General features: G+C 44.1%; 1 protein-coding gene across 2 annotated transcripts in view; it reads left to right on the top strand.

Moving 5' to 3' along the window:
• The first annotated feature begins 295 nt into the window (after positions 1–295).
• The window catches only part of LOC132783265 (dual specificity protein phosphatase 22-A-like), a 28,072-nt gene continuing 12,680 nt past the window's right edge, over positions 296–15,687 (top strand). Inside the window, exons 1-6 of one of the 2 annotated variants that reach the window (XM_060788387.2) lie at positions 297–566; positions 1,307–1,426; positions 3,246–3,279; positions 5,253–5,335; positions 10,463–10,512; positions 15,521–15,595. In XM_060788387.2, coding sequence (XP_060644370.2) covers positions 441–566; positions 1,307–1,426; positions 3,246–3,279; positions 5,253–5,335; positions 10,463–10,512; positions 15,521–15,595 — 488 coding nt within the window. In that variant the 5' untranslated portion in view covers positions 297–440. Of the gene's footprint in view, positions 567–1,306; positions 1,427–3,245; positions 3,280–5,252; positions 5,336–10,462; positions 10,513–15,520; positions 15,596–15,687 lie in introns of both variants that reach the window. The other variant, XM_067471052.1, reaches the window with a different exon arrangement.

Below are 15,687 nucleotides of genomic sequence, written 5' to 3'. Positions count from 1 at the left end.
GCTTTCTTTATCCCTATAGAAACCAGCATTGAAGATGCAAACTGGGACAGAGTGAATGAATGAGCTTTCCAGGCAGGAGGAAACAGAACCACAGGGGAAGCAAAAAGCCTTTTGTTGGATCATTTAGAAGCTGGCCCCAATTCAAGGCTAGCTTTCTTGCTGCTAACTTCAGCAAAGAAGCCCAGACTCAAACTGGATTAAAAGCGGGCTGTAAAGCAAGCGTTTCCTGACTTTCTCCCAGTGGCTGGCTCTTCCCGAATTAGGCTTTTCAAAAGTCACATCTCTGCATTGCATCAGTGCATTGGACACTTCACTTGGCAATAACAGCTGCAGCACCGTGACTCATGGAGCTGAGATGGGTGGAAACAGCCAGGTTGGGAGGGGGAAGGAGGAAGGAAGGGATGGGATGCCTTACATAGGAACCGGTAACCCATGATCACATGTCGCCACAGATCTGGAAGGGATCCCCCAGTCTCCCCATTCACATCTCTCTACGTCCTGCTGCGACCTTACATCTTAATGATTGCTTGCTGTGTCTCTTAGGCTCCGGAGATTCAGCAGAATTGGTAAGTAGGCTGCAATTTTGCCTCTAGATCAGTGTCCATGCCACTGATATAGATAAATTGTAGATTGATCTAGATCAGTGGCATGATGATAGAGGATACATTCAGAAGCCAATACGCCACCAGAGAAAAATGAGTTTCAGCCATAAGATTTCTTTCTTTCCTCCCTCCCTCCCTCCCTCCCTCCCTCCTTCCTTCTCTCCTTCCTTCCTTCCTTCCTTCCTTCCTTCCTTCCTTCTTTCTTTCTTTTCTTTCTTCCTTCCTTCCTTCCTTCCTTCCTTCCCTCCCTCCTTCTCTCCTTCCTTCCATCCTTCTTTCCTTCCTTCCTTCTTTCCTTCCCTCCTTCTTTCTCTCCTTCCTTCCTTCTTTCCTTCCTTCCTTCCTTCCTTCTCTCTCACCTTCTTTCCTTCCCTCTTTCTTTCCTTCCTTCCTTCCTTCCTTCCTTCCTTCCTTCCTTCTTCCTTCCTTCCTTCCATCCTTCTTTCTCCCCTTCCTTCCTTCTTTCCTTCCTTCCTTCCTTCTCTCTCACCTTCTTTCCTTCCCTCTTTCCTTCCTTCCTTCCTTCCTTCCTTCCTTCCTTCCTTCCTTCCTTCTTTCCTCCTTCCTTCCTTCCTTCCTTCCCTCCCTCCCTCCCTCCCTCCCTCCCTCCCTCCCTCCCTCCCTTCCTTCCTTCCTTCCTTCCTTCTTCCTTCTTCCTTCTTCCCTCTCTCCTTCCCTCCCTCCCTCCTTCTATTATTTTGCAGTTCTCTGATGAACAAGGAGGGAAAACCAGTGCGAACGGCTGTGGTTTTGCACATGTCCAAGTGTGTCTGAACAGGACTTCTGAGAACTATAAAACTGCCATGGGGACTGGGATGAGTAAGGTAAAATGATCCTTGCATGCCACTAAAACTTACCATAAAGTAAGGAGGGAATATTTTATAACTGTCTTTTATGTGAACCTCACAGTTTTGCATTTTTGTTTGAAGAAGACAGCCTTCGTTAAACAGGTGGCAAAGAGGAGCAAATGTTAGGACACAGGTAAAGAGAGTGAGAGTAGAAGCGATGAGCCCAAATTTCCCCTCTCCCATAAACCAACCTGATGGCACTGGATTATAAACCATATTCTTAGTTTCAGTTTGCCAGTGTATGGGAATAATGTTCAGGGATAATATAGGGCTCGGCATCTTATATTTATGTATTAGAATTTCCCTTCTATTTAGCATAAAGTTGTTGCATTAGTTCAGTTTACATTATCAGGCAGCTGCCTAAGTGGCACAAGAAGGATCAATTACGTTCAATGTCCCGAAATAGCTTGAAAGTCACCGTTCTTAAAATTAGATCCCTGACCCACATAAAGACATTCTTCCTGTTCTGTTATTGTTATTGTTGCTGTTGCTTTTGTTATTGATACATAACTAGAATGAAGGGCGGGCATCTGATGTTGAAATGCCCTCTACAACAGTGGTTCTCAGCCTTCCTTATGCCACAACCCCTTAATACAGTCTGTCCTGCATGTTGTGGTGACCCCCAACCATAACATTATTTTCATTGCTACTTTATAACTGTCATTTTGCTACTGTTGCGAATTGTCATGTAAATATCTGACATGCATGATGCATTTTCATTCACTGGACCAAATTTAGCACAAATACCCAGTAATACTGCTAGGGTTGGGGTGGGATTGATTTTGCCATTTGGGAGTTGTAGTTGCTGGGATTTATAGTTCACCCGCAATCAAAAAGCACCCTGAACTCCAACAATGATGGAATTGAACCAAACTTGGCACACAGAGCTCCCACGAGTGACAGAAAATACTGGAAGGGTTTGGTGGACAATGTCCTTGAGTTTTGGAATTGTAGTTCACCTTCAACCAGAGTGCACTGTTTGGATCTAGACCAAACTTGGCACAAATACTCAATATGTCCAAATGTGAATTTGGTGGAATTTGGGGGAAACAGACCTTGACATTTGGAGTCATAGTTGCTGGGATTTATAGTTCACCTGCAAACACAGCAGAGGAGGGCTTTTGGTGGGAAGATTCACCATCTGTTTCCAAAAGGGAAGAGAAGGACAGGCGGAGAGATCTTCAGCCTTCTCTGCTAAATATGTGTCTTCTGATGGTCTTTGGTGACCTTCTGAACCCCCTTCACGCCCCCCCCCCCCCCAGGTTAAGAAACACTGAAATAAAGACTATTCACCCACTATTTCTACCTGAACCTTCACGTCTTAGATATCTTTTGATTTAGGAAGAGGAAAACCTCACTGCTTAAACAGAAGGTCCCCCTTTAATTATTCAGCACCGTATGAGGTGAATGCTTTCAGTATATGAGAAGCAAAGGAAAGGAACCTATTTTGTTTCAGAGCCTTAATTCAGGTCCATGCAATGTTTTGGCAAGCATTTAAAAATAGCACCCTCGTGCATGCCACGGGTGTATCTCTGCAGCCAAGTCCAGGGATTGTTTGTTGGACCTGGCTGCTATAGAAACACTAAAAAGAGCCTAGGTATCTCAACCCCAGGGACCTAAGCTTCTAGTTTAAAGTCAAGCATTGTCTGTTTGGAAGGTCATAGCAGAAAAGTCTTGTGTTTAGATTTCTTGTTGTGCTTTATGAACCAGGAGAGCTGGATTTGTAAGCCATGCCTTCTCTGTTTCCTGCAATATACATCCATGAACCTAATTATTTTTTCATGATTTTTCTTAGGTTGTTGGGGGGCTGTACCTTGGAAACATCAGAGGTGAGCATTTTCCAACTTCTCCTAGAGGATATGGAATATGTGTACCCAGACAGTCTTGAGTTTTAAATGTGTGAGCTTTCTTTAATCTCTGTTTTGAGTATTTTAATATGTATTTTATAGAAATAGATTTTGGTGTGTAGCTTTTGTAGAGGTATGTTTTAATAGGTGTATCTGCATTGTTTATGCAGTGTTTATGTTTTGGAAAATTGATACCATAATCTTTTGGGAAACTGATACCATAATCCTTTGGTGGAATTTGGGGGAAACAGACCTTGACATTTGGAGTCATAGTTGCTGGGACTTATAGTTCACCTGCAATCACAGCAGAGGAGGGCTTTTGGTGGGAAAATTCACCATCTGTTTCCAAAAAGGAAGAGAAGAACAGGCAGAGATATCTTCAGCCTTCTCTGCCAAGGGGGTTCCTAAGACCTTCAGAAATATGTGTCTTCTGATGGTCTTTTGAAAAATGGTGTTCATTATCATTTGGGAAAACTGGGAATCTTCCTGAGAAAAGTTAGAAAACTCACTTGAGTCAACCTTCTCCTTAGTAGTAAATATCCACTAGTATTCATGCAAGGTAATTTAGGTTTCGCAGCTGTTAAGACTGCTATACCTAGATATCTCTTTGAACTATTGGGGACAAAGATATGCCAATGCACAAAAAACATATATAGCAGAGTTTCAGAAGTGTTCTTTCAGTTGCTCAAAAACATCTGTTCTCCCTTAAAAACTTTTGCTTTAAATCATGCTCTCAAGAGACCAAAAATAAAATAGACTTCTTTAAAAGTAACATAGTTGGTGTACTCACAAACTTCATGTATTCAGCATGCAGGAACTTTGCATGTCAATCCAGTTGCCAATAGGATTGGAAGGAATTTCTCTGTGCAGGTAACACAGGGCATCTATCTTGCAATCAACAGTCCAAAGTCCAAAGCATCTCTCCAGTCTGAGAGTCTAATAGATTCTCTAAAGCATACTGTTTCTACTGGCGTCTAAACTGTACTGTTTTTAAAATGGAATCTGAGTCCTGAACAGTCTCAGATCTGATCACATGGTCTGCAGCCCCTCCCGCAATATAGAGTTAAGGAAAACCGCTTACCAATACACACATATCAAGGTAACACAGGGCATCTTTCTTAGAATCAACAAACCAAGGTCTAAGGTCCCTTCCACACAACCCTATATCCCAGAATATCAAGGCAGAAAATCCCACAATATGTGCTTTGAACTGGGTTATCTGAGTCCACACTCAGATAATGTGGGATTTTCTGCCTTGATATTCCGGGATATAGAACTGTGCTGAAGGGCCCTCAAGCATCTTTCTCTTCTGAGAGTCTAATAGAGTCTCCTTCTAAAAATGGGGTCTGAGTCCTGAACAGTCCCAGATCTGTTCATGTGGTCTGCAGCCCCTCCCACATCAAAGAGTTAAGGAAAACCGCATACCAACACACACATATACATTATAGTAAGCAATCTGAATTATATACAAACAAATTACTAGTGGAGGCTTGAAGAAGGTTGCTGTTTCCAACATTATGTGTTCTAATTGTTCTGTAACCTGCTTCGAGCCATGAGGATAGGCAGGTAAGAAATACAATTATTATTATTATTATTATTATTATTATTATTATTATTATGTAGCCTGAGGATGCATCTACACTGTAAAATTAATGCAGATTGACTACTTTAACTGCCATGGTTCAATGCTATGGGCTGATGAGATTTGTAGTATTGGTGAGGCACCATTTGGCAGATGAGGCGAAGGACCTTCTAAAACTACAACTCCTGGGAACTCTATACATAGCATTGAGTATGGCAATTAAAATAGTGTCAAACTGCATCAATTCCACAGTGTAGAGATGCACCCCTCAAAGGGCAAGAATAAATGTTAAAGTTCACAGTCTGGTTTTCCATTTCAGGAGATTTAACTATTTGTTCAATTTGGGTCTTTGGGAACCTTTGTCTCCTTCCAGATTCTGAAGACAGAGAGAACCTGGTGAAACATGGCATCACACACATCTTGTCGGTGCATAACAACGCCAAACCTGTGTTAGAAGTAAGTGTAAATGAAGGATTTTGCAATACTAATACATATTTATAATGAGATATCTTAGTGTCTAAACATGAAATCCATTGATGTTTCATTTACACCTGATACACATAGCCTAAAGGGCATTGTATACACATTTTTAATTGCGCAATGAACAAGGCTTGTGTACTTTGGGCCATCGGAAAGCAAAATTGTCACTATCCCAGCCATTAATGTGGACAATTTTGGAGTATTTAGGGATGCTCAATCTGTATTGCCGTTAGATGGCAGCACAGTCTCACAAGTAATTGTGTGGCTAAGAAAACCCCATGGAATTCGTGATGTCACCCTAAGTCGATAGGCAACTTGAAGGCACAAACACATTTCCTTCCCACTTTAAAGTCTTCCTTGCCTAAAGAAACCCTGATAAATTCATGAGGTTGCCATAAGTCAACGGGCAATTTAAGGACACAAGAACACATGCATTTCATGCAGGAAATGTCATGCAATTAATTGTATTGCCCTCTAATGTAGTGATATTTCAGTTTATCTATATGGAATATTTATTTTTGTGGGTACAGGAGAACAAACTTGATGGTTAGTGTGCATCTACACACAATAGAATTAATGCAGTTTGATACCACTTAAATTCCCCTAGTTCAATGCTATGGAATCCTGGAAGATGTGGTTTGATATAGAACATTAAGCCTTCTTTTCCAAAGAATGCCAAACTATAAATCTCAGGATTCCATAGTCTTGAACCAGGCCCGTAGCCAGGATTTCGTTTCGGGGGGGGGGGGGGGGGGGCTAAAGAAATTTCAGGGGGGGTTTCGGGGGGGGGCTGAGTTTCGGGGGGGGGGGGCTGAGTCTGAGTGAAAGAGGGTCTAGCCTAGCAAACCTTTTGTATCATTACCCCAATACCCCCATGCATATGGGATATATTGAGAATGGTGATTAAATCATGATATTAATAAACATAACAGTTTAAATAATGCACCAGTAAGGCCTTTTCGCGAACCACCATGAGAATTTCGGGGGGGGGGGGGGGCTGAAGCCCCCCGAGCCCCCCCCCCCCCCCGGCTACATGCCTGTCTTGAACCATGGCAATTAAAGTGGTACAAAACTACATTTATTCTACAATATAGATGCACCCTAGGATGCTGGAGACCAGGGTTTGAATCACATTTAGTCACCCATTAAAACCAGTGGGTGAACTTGGTTCAGTTTTTGTCATGTCAGGAGTAACTTGAGAAACTTCAAGTCACTTCTGGTGTGAGAGAATTGACCGTCTGCAAGGATGTTGCCCAGTGGACGCCTGAATGTTTTTGATGTTTCTGACTGTGAGAGCCGTTCAGCAGTGGAATTCTCTGCCCCGGAGTGTGGTGGAGGCTTCTTCTTTGGAAGCTTTTAAACAGAGGCTGGATGGCCATCTGTCAGGGGTGATTTGAATGCAATATTCCTGCTTCTTGGCAGGGGGTTGGACTGGATGACCCATGAGGTCTCTTCCAACTCTTTGATTCTATGATTCTATGATGTTTTATCATCCTTGTGGGAGGCTTCTCTCGTGTTCCCGCATGAGGAGCTGGAGCAGTAGAGGGAGCTCATCCCTGGATTTGAACCTGCGACCTGTCGGTCTTCAGCCCTGCCAACACAAGGGTTTAACCCACTGCGTCACCGGGGGCTCCAACTTGGTTAAGTCAGCTTCGGAGAAAGTCCATGGCAGACCACTTCTGAACAGACCTTGCCAGGAAAAGCCTTGTGATAGATCCACTGTAGGGTCAGAAGCGACTTGAAGGTACACACAACAACAACAACAACAACAACAGATGCATTGATCACCTATTGTTTTGTTTCCCAAGAATTTCTTGATAAGAAATTTGGAGTCGTGTTAAAGTGAAAAGCTGGAATAGCCATTTGCCTGTTAGACTCTGTAGGTGCATCTACACTGTGGAATTAATGCGGTTTGACTCCACTTTAACCACTATGTCTCAATGCTATGGAATGCTGAATGTTGTAACTGGATGAGCCGTTCCTTGGCAGAGAAGTCTACAGACCTTCAAAAACTAGAATTCCCATGAATCTCTAACATTGCATTCATTCTACAGTGTAGAGCAGGCATGGGCCAACTTGGGCCCTCCCTCCAGGTGTTTTGGACTGCAACTCCCACAATTCCTAACAGCCTACCGGCTGTTAGGAATTGTGGGAGTTGCAGTCCAAAACGCCTGGAGGGAGGGCCCAAGTTGGCCCATGCCTGGTGTAGAGACACTCTTATGTCTCTCAACTTTGCCAGACACAAAAGTCTTACGACATGATGGACTGAAGGAAGCTGGAGGAAAAGAGGAACCGGAAAGGCATGGCTTCATTGAGCAATATGTCAATGGCAGATTTAGCCAAAGAACTGCAGAGCCAAGCGCTGTTCCCATGCCCCTCCTTCTGGCAAAAGCCCGAGAAAGGGGCTCCGTTCCCAGGGTTGGAACAGGCGCTTTGGGGAGCATTGCTTGCGCCTTGTTCGAATGTCAGATTTGGGGACAAATCAGGAGGAGAAACTTGGAGGCATTAGGCATTTGCCTCCATCTGGGAGATTTTGCTGGTGCAATGTTTTTGCAAAATTATATTTTGATGCAATTCAAAAAAACCAAAAACAACAAAATTCACATGAGGACAGTGAGGTTGAGAGGGAGTGGCCCTATGGAACCATCTAATCAATTATGACAATGCAGTTGTTGGCTGCCACTCTCAAGGCGGATGACTTCTTTATATTAGAAGCACATGATTTTGTGGCCTTGACCTTTCTGCAGCTTCTAAACTTTCCCTTTCCCTCCCAAAATAAAACAAAATAAAATATGTTCAATTGCTGCTCCTGGAAATCGAATCTCTCATTATGATAGACAGAACAAGGTATGAATCCCCACTCAGCCATGGAACCCACCTGGAAAGGAAATCCATATTTTAAAACTAGAAGGGGCCTCAAAGGCCATCTAGTCCAGGCATGGGCAAACTTTCTAATTTGAGGGCCACATTGTGGGCAGGCCGGGAGGGAGGGAGGGGATTCACCCCAAGTCCCCTCCCTGCCCTTTCTTCCCCTTCCTCTTCTCTTTCGGAGGCAGAAAGTGAAGGAAAGATGGGAAATGTTTGGCTCCCAAAAGGGTTGGCCTTCGTCAGGATGTGATGGTGGATGGGAGAGAAAAAGGTGTATCCATTAAACCCCATATTGCCAACTCCTGAAACAGAATCCTAGAATCCTAGATCTGGAAGAGACCCCCAAGGTCCAACCCTCTGCCAGGCAAGAAGGCACAATCAAAGAACTCCTGCTAGACAGTCTCTGTGGAAAAGCCTCCAGAGAAGGCGGCAGGCAGAGAAGGAAGGAAGGAGAGAAGGAAGGAGAGAAGGAATGAAGGAAGGAGAGAAGGAAGGAAGGAAGGAAGGAAGGAAGGAAGGAAGGAGAAAGAGAGAGGGAAGGAGGGAGGAAAGAGGGAAGGAAGGACAAAGGGGTAGAAGAGAAGGAAGGGGAAAGTAAGGGACAAAGAGGGAGGTAAGGAAGGAAGGGAAGGAAGGAAAGAGAGAAGGAAGGGATAGGATGGTGTGTGTGCTGGTACGGCTGTACCAGGAGCTCCAAATTTATTTGCTTTGTATTAAATGTTTGCTTGCAGTCCTGGGTTTCAGGGACTCTGCAGTTAGGTGGCTTCCTTTGGTTGCAGTCGTAGGGCAAGTCACCTGTCCATCATCGTTAAGTTTTGGTTCCGCCCCTTGCTCAGCACAATTGGGAAGGGAAGGGAGCCATTTTTTTTAGTTAGTCTCAGCAAGGAAAGCTAATGTACAGGACATGTGCAAGCTTCCCCTGTACAAAAGCTTAAACTCTTAAGACTTTCTGGGGGGGGGGGGGGGAGTCTTAAGAGCATCAAGACTTTCCGGAGGAAAACAGTCTTAAGAGTCTCCAAAGATTTCCAGGAAAACAGCCCTAAAGACCAAAGAATTCCAGCTGGAGAATATCTAAACCTTTACTGGTAGGTCCACTTGGTGCTTCGAGACACGGTTCGATCTGGCAGCGGAGCCCACATCAGTAAGGGTTAGATTACAGTCAACCTGGGAGAAGTTAAAAAGGGGGGTTTTCCTTTAAAGTAAAGAAGTTATTGGAGACAGTTGCCTGTCCTTCGTGGGCAAGGTTAGGAAGCCACCAGTTGCATAAAGCCTGGAAGCATTTGTTCAGCTTTATTGAAGACAAGAGAAGTTTCTGTTTGATTGTTCATTAATAAAAGACTTTGTTATACTTCACAAGCCATCTAAAGATCATTTGTGGTGGAAAACCTCTGAGAACTTCCCCTTGGGCCCCCTGGCTTCCCGCTGGGCAAAGGTTTCACGTCCTGTTCTAAAAGAAATTCTTTACAGGCCCAGCGCACGACAGTGTGAGAGAGGAGAGCCTGAGAAAAGAGCCCAAGGGGCCACATCCACCCACTGGGGCTGGGTTTGCCTTATCTAGGGTCCTTCTGCACAATCCTATATCCCAGAATATCAAGGCATAAAATCCCACAAGATCGGCTTTGAACTGGGTTATCTGAGTCCACACTCAGATAATGTGGGATTTCCTGCCTTGATATTCTGGGATATAGGACTGTGTGGAAGGGCCCCTAGTCCATCCCCAGCTAATGCACTCCTAACAGGTAGCCATTCAATCTTCCTTTAAAGACATTCAAAGAAAGAGAGCCTATTCCTCTGTTGGTCAGCTCTTAACATCCAGAAGTGCTTCCTAGGGCCCTTCCATACAGCCACATAACCCAGAATATCAAGGCAGATAATCCATATTATCTGCTTTGAACTGGGTTATCTGAGTCCACACTGTCATAGAATCCAGTTCAATGTGGATTTTATACAGCTATGTGGAAGGGGCCTTAATGTTTCGGTAGAATATTGTTTCCTGTAGTTTGGATCCGTTGTGTCCTACACTGCCATATCATCCTAAATATCAAAGCAGATAATCCACATTATCTAGTTTGAACTGGATTGTATTTGTCTACGCTGTCATATAATTTAGTTCAAAGCAGATAATCTGGATTTTATATGACAGCGTAGAAAGGGGTCCTAGTTTCTGTTTGGAAACATCAGAGAAACTTGGAACATTTGAACCTATAAGTCATGACTCTTTCGCTTCCATTTCAGGACATGACTTACCTTTGTATATCAGCCTCGGACTCCTCCAATCAAAACCTGTAAGTTCTTGCTGTTATCTCCACCTAAGACCACACTACAATTCCCTTGTTTTTGTTTATGATCAGGTTGAGCAAAGCATGGCCTTCCAGTTGTTCTCAGAGTGACTAATGGTGCATCTACACTGAATTAAAGCATTTTGACACCACCTTAACTGCCATGGCTCAATGCGTTAGAATCCTGGGAGTTGTCATTTTACAAAGTCTTTGGCTCACCAAACTACAACTCTCAGTATCCCATAGCATTGAGCCTTGACATGGAATGATGCTAAACTGCATTCATTCTACAGTGTAGATCAGGCATGGGCAAACTTTGGCCTTTCAGGAGTTTTGGACTTCAACTCCCACAACTCCCACCGGCTCTAAGGAATTGTGGGCACTGAAGTCCAAAACACCTGGAGGGCCCAAGTTTACCCATGCCTGGTGTAGATGCACCCTAAGTCTTAATTTAAGACTCACTGGTTCCTATACTTTCAGTATGCTTTCCATGATGACTTGGGGAAAATAGGTGCTATTCCAAGGAACTATTCCAAGATTTGGTTACGGATTCTCCAATGAGTAAAACATCCTGAGAAATGCAACAAAACCCATCTTCAGCATGATTCGGGGAGCTAGTTTTCCACACCATCCTTTGCCTTTTTTGAAAGAGAAAATGTGTGCAATCATAGCATGCTTCCAAGCAATGGGCCAAAGGAAGGAAGTTTTGCTCCGAAGAGGCTATTTTTTGCATAGTGATTTAAGACTTATTTCACAATCCTGGTGTACTTAGAAAAGGCATTCTGAGAAACAAAAGGAGAAGGGGCCGATTTGAACGAATTTGAGATTGAAATATGGTTAGTGAATTCTGGGACATGTCGCCCTTGTATCAAAGGGTGGAAGGAATGGTTGACTTCTCAAATGGCAAGGATGCTCAAAACACCAAATCAAAACCCTGAAAGATTTCCCCAGACCCACTTCCTGTGGACTGAGAGCAATGAGACTTGGCTCAGTTCCGAGCTCTTCTCTCCATGGGTGCCACCTAGGAGACACACTTCTCTCCTCTTTTTAAGCAACTGTAAACACCTCGCTTGTAGAAGTCAACAGGTTGCTCCAAAAGCCACGTTATGACTTTGGAAATCAGAGTCTCATCATCTAAAACAGGCTTGCCCTTCAAAAAGAACTTCCTTGTTGGAAAGAGGTAGAAGTCCATGAGATCGGATGGATAAGGGAACTACAGTAGAAGCATGCCACAGGAGCTTTTGTTGTTCATTCGTTCAGTCGTCTCCGACTCTTCGTGACCTCATGGACCAGCCTACGCCAGAGCTCCCTGTCGGCCGTTACCACCCCCAGCTCCCTCAATGTCAGTCCAGTCACTTCAAGGATGCCATCCATCCATCTTGCCCTTGGTCGGCCCCTCTTCCTTTTGCCTTCCACTTTCCCCAGCATAATTGTCTTCTCTAGGCTTTCCTGTCTCCTCATGATGTGGCCAAAGTACTTCAACTTTGTCTCTAGTATCTTTCCCTCCAGTGAGCAGTCGGGCTTTATTTCCTGGAGGATGGACTGGTTGGATCTTCTCGCAGTCCAAGGGACTCTCAGCACTTTCCTCCAACACCACAGCTCAAAAGCATCGATCTTCCTTCGCTCAGCCTTCCCTAAGGTCCAGCTCTCACATCCGTAGGTGACTACAGGGAATACCATGGCTTTGACTAGGCGGATCTTTGTTGCCAGTCTGATGTCTCTACTCTTCACTATTTTATCGAGACTGGACATTGCTCTCCTCCCAAGAAGTAAGCGTCTTCTGATTTCCTGGCTACAGTCTGCATCTGCAGTAATCTTTGCACCTAGAAATACAAAGTCTGTCACGGCCTCCACGGTTTCTCCCTCTATTTTCCAGTTGTCAATCATTCTTGTTGCCATAATCTTGGTTTTTTTGACGTTTAGCTGCAACCCGGCTTTTGCGCTTTCTTCTTTCACCTTGATTAGAAGGCTCCTCAGCTCCTCCTCGCTTTCGGCCATCAGAGTGGTGTCATCTGCATATCTGAGGTTGTTAATGTTTCTTCCAGCAATTTTCACCCCAGCTTTGCATTCATCCAGCCCCGCACATCGCATGATGTGTTCTGCATACAAGTTAAAAAGGTTGGGTGAGAGGATGCAGCCTTGCCGTACGCCTTTCCCAATCTTGAACCAGTCTTGAACCACAGGAGCATGCTTCTTCTATTTGGGCAACAGGTGAGTTGTGAGCTAGTGCATTGTCTTGCAGAAGGCAGACACCTTTGGTGAGCATGCCACATTGTCTCTTGGTTTAGATGGCCTCCCGCAATTTCCGCAGCAGTAAAGCCTAGTCTGCCCCAGTGATCATGGTCCCCTTTGCTAGGAAATCCATCCATACTCCTCCATGCTGGTCCCAAAATACTGTGAGCATGATCTTGCCTGCTGAGAGTTGGGCACGTGCCATCTTTGGAGGTGATGAGTCCTGATGTTTCCATTGCATTGACTGGACTTGAGTCTCAGGATCATCGTAACGGACCCAGCTTTCCTCCTGTGTGATCAGTCTGCGGAAAATGTCCTCCTGGTTTCCATGGCACATCATTGTCAATAGAGCCTGAGAACATTTGACTCCTGCTTCTGGAAAGGTGTGAGAAGCCAGAGGACCCAACGAGCAGAGACCTTATGAGGTGAAGATGGTCTTGGGTGATTTTTTCCCATGGACTCCACACTCATCTTGACATTTTGGGCTAGGTGGCAAATGGTTACGGTGCGATTTTCCAAAATGGTGACCTTCACTTGCTGGATTGTGTGTTTATCAGTAGCAGAGAGGGGTCGCTCTGGAATTAGAGTTGTTTGCACCAAAGTCCGACCACATTGGAATTGATGATGCCAGTTCTCGACTCCATCATATGATGGGGAATCCTCACCAAAAACCTCTTTCATCTCATCAAACATCTCCTTTGGTGTGCAGCCTTTCAAGGAAAGGAACTTGAGGACTGTTCTCTATTCCACTGGGTCTATTATCAAACTTCAGCACCTGTCAAATTACTCCACTTCAGCACCTGTCAAATCAAGTGTTATCAGCTCTGCGTTGGAAATTGGCACATAACCAATTGAGACTTATATCATTACACATGGGCAGTTTCAGCATCCTGTGAAAAACAGAAGTGAGTCAGGGGAAATCTTTAATGAACGCCCCTCTTAGAACAGGCATGGGCAAACTTTGGCCCTCCAGATGTTTTGGACTTCAGCTCCCACAATTCCTAACAGCCTCAGGCCCTTTCCTTTCCCCCCTCAGCTGCTTAAGCTGGAAGGAAGGCTGAAGTTTGCCCATGCCTGTTCTAGAACTATGAACTTTCTTTGCATTTTCTCAGAGTTTGGGGAAAGTCACTCTTCTGAACACATTCTGAAACTCCACCAAATTCACATTTGGGCATATTGAATATCAGTGCCAAATTTGGTCCAGATCCATCAATGTTTGAGTCCACAGTGCTCTCTGGATGTAGGTGAACTACAACTCCAAAACTCAAGGTCAATGCCCACCAAACACTTCCAGAATTTTCTGTTGGTCATGGGAGTTCTGTGTGCTGAGTTTGGTTCAATTCCATCATTGGTGGAGTTCAGCATGCTCTTTGATTGTAGGTGGACTATAAATCCCAGCCAGTACAACTCCCAAATAACAAAATCAACCCCACCCCAAACCTATCACTATTCAAATTTGGGCACATCGAGTATTTGTGCCTAATTTGGTCCAGTGAATGAAAATACATCCTGCCTGTGAGATATTTACATTACGATTCTTACTATAGCAAAATTACAGTTATGAAGTAGCAACGAAAATAATGTTATGGTTGGGGGTCACCACAACATGAGGAACTGTATTAAGGGGTTGCGGCAAGGTTGAGAAACATTGTCCTAGATGATGTTTTCTTCCTCATTGATCCCTTTTGCCCTCTTGACCACACTCTGATATTGCTTGACCACATGCATCCTGGATTTCATCTGTGACATGCTGGAGGCTACAGTACTTGGAAGCTAATCTTTAACCTGTGGTAGCGCAGCGGATTAAACTGCTAGCTCCATAAAACCTGCTGAACGGAAGGCTGGCAGTTTGAAGCCGTGGGTTAAGGTGAGCTCCCACTGTTAGCCCTAGATCCTGCCAACTTAACAGTTTGAAAACATGCAAATGTGAGTAGATCAATAGGTACTACCTCCGTGGAATGTAAAAGGTATCCATGTAGCTGTGCCGACAACACACAACCAGGAGGGGTTTACAGACAACAGGGTCCTTAGAACAAGAGCACCTCCCCATGGAGGTTGGAGAACTAGCAACAGACACTGGAGTTTAAAAGGGAAACCTTTGCCTTTGTTTGTGTATTGTATGTCATTGTTGTTCACTGTATAAAAAGGCATTGAATTTTTGCCTATACATGTGTATACAGTAATCCATTCAGAGTCCCCTAGGGGAGATAGAGCGGAATGTAAATAAAGTGTATTATTATTATTATTATTATTATTATTATTTTACTGACACAAAAACACAGTATGATACAGCAAATGAGATCTATATGCTGGATTTCTTATCACAAAATCACAAGCTGAACACTTCCCAAGCGTTTAGGACTGTGTGATGCATTTTCAAATGATGCGCGCAGATCCAAGTAAGGTGGCCTTTTGCAGTGGACAGATTGTGATTTTGTCAATTTGTTTCCAAATGCCGGCTAAGATTTTTGGCACTGCACCCAATGTGCCGATTACCACTGGGACCATCTGGACTGGTTTATGCCAGAGCCTTTGCAGTTCAATTTTGAAGTCTCGATCACGGCTGAGTTTTTCATGTTGTTTTTCCTCAATGTAACTGTCGCCTGATATGGCGACATCTATAATCCAAACTATTATTATTATTATTATTATTATTATTATTATTATTATTACTGCTTGGAGACCAATGCTCGGTGCTGCAAGCTAGAAAACAACTTAGGTTCATCAGTTGAGAGGCAATGAATTTAGGCAAACAATGAAGTTTTTTCTTCTGTTTTTCCAGGATACAGCATTTTAAGGAGAGCATCAGGTTCATTCATGAATGCCGACTGCACGGTGGAGGATGCCTCATTCACTGGTGAGCAACCTCATTTTAGGCAGAACTTCCTTGCGGGAGTGTCCTTTTCCTTTGGGCATCACTGGGGATGTCGCATCTCTGGTTTTGCTGCT

Source organism: Anolis sagrei, chromosome 8 (assembly GCF_037176765.1).
Source record: "Anolis sagrei isolate rAnoSag1 chromosome 8, rAnoSag1.mat, whole genome shotgun sequence".
Classification (NCBI taxonomy): domain Eukaryota; kingdom Metazoa; phylum Chordata; class Lepidosauria; order Squamata; family Dactyloidae; genus Anolis; species Anolis sagrei.
The sequence above is the reverse complement of the archived record's forward strand: the minus strand, read 5'-3'. Positions and strand labels throughout refer to the sequence as shown.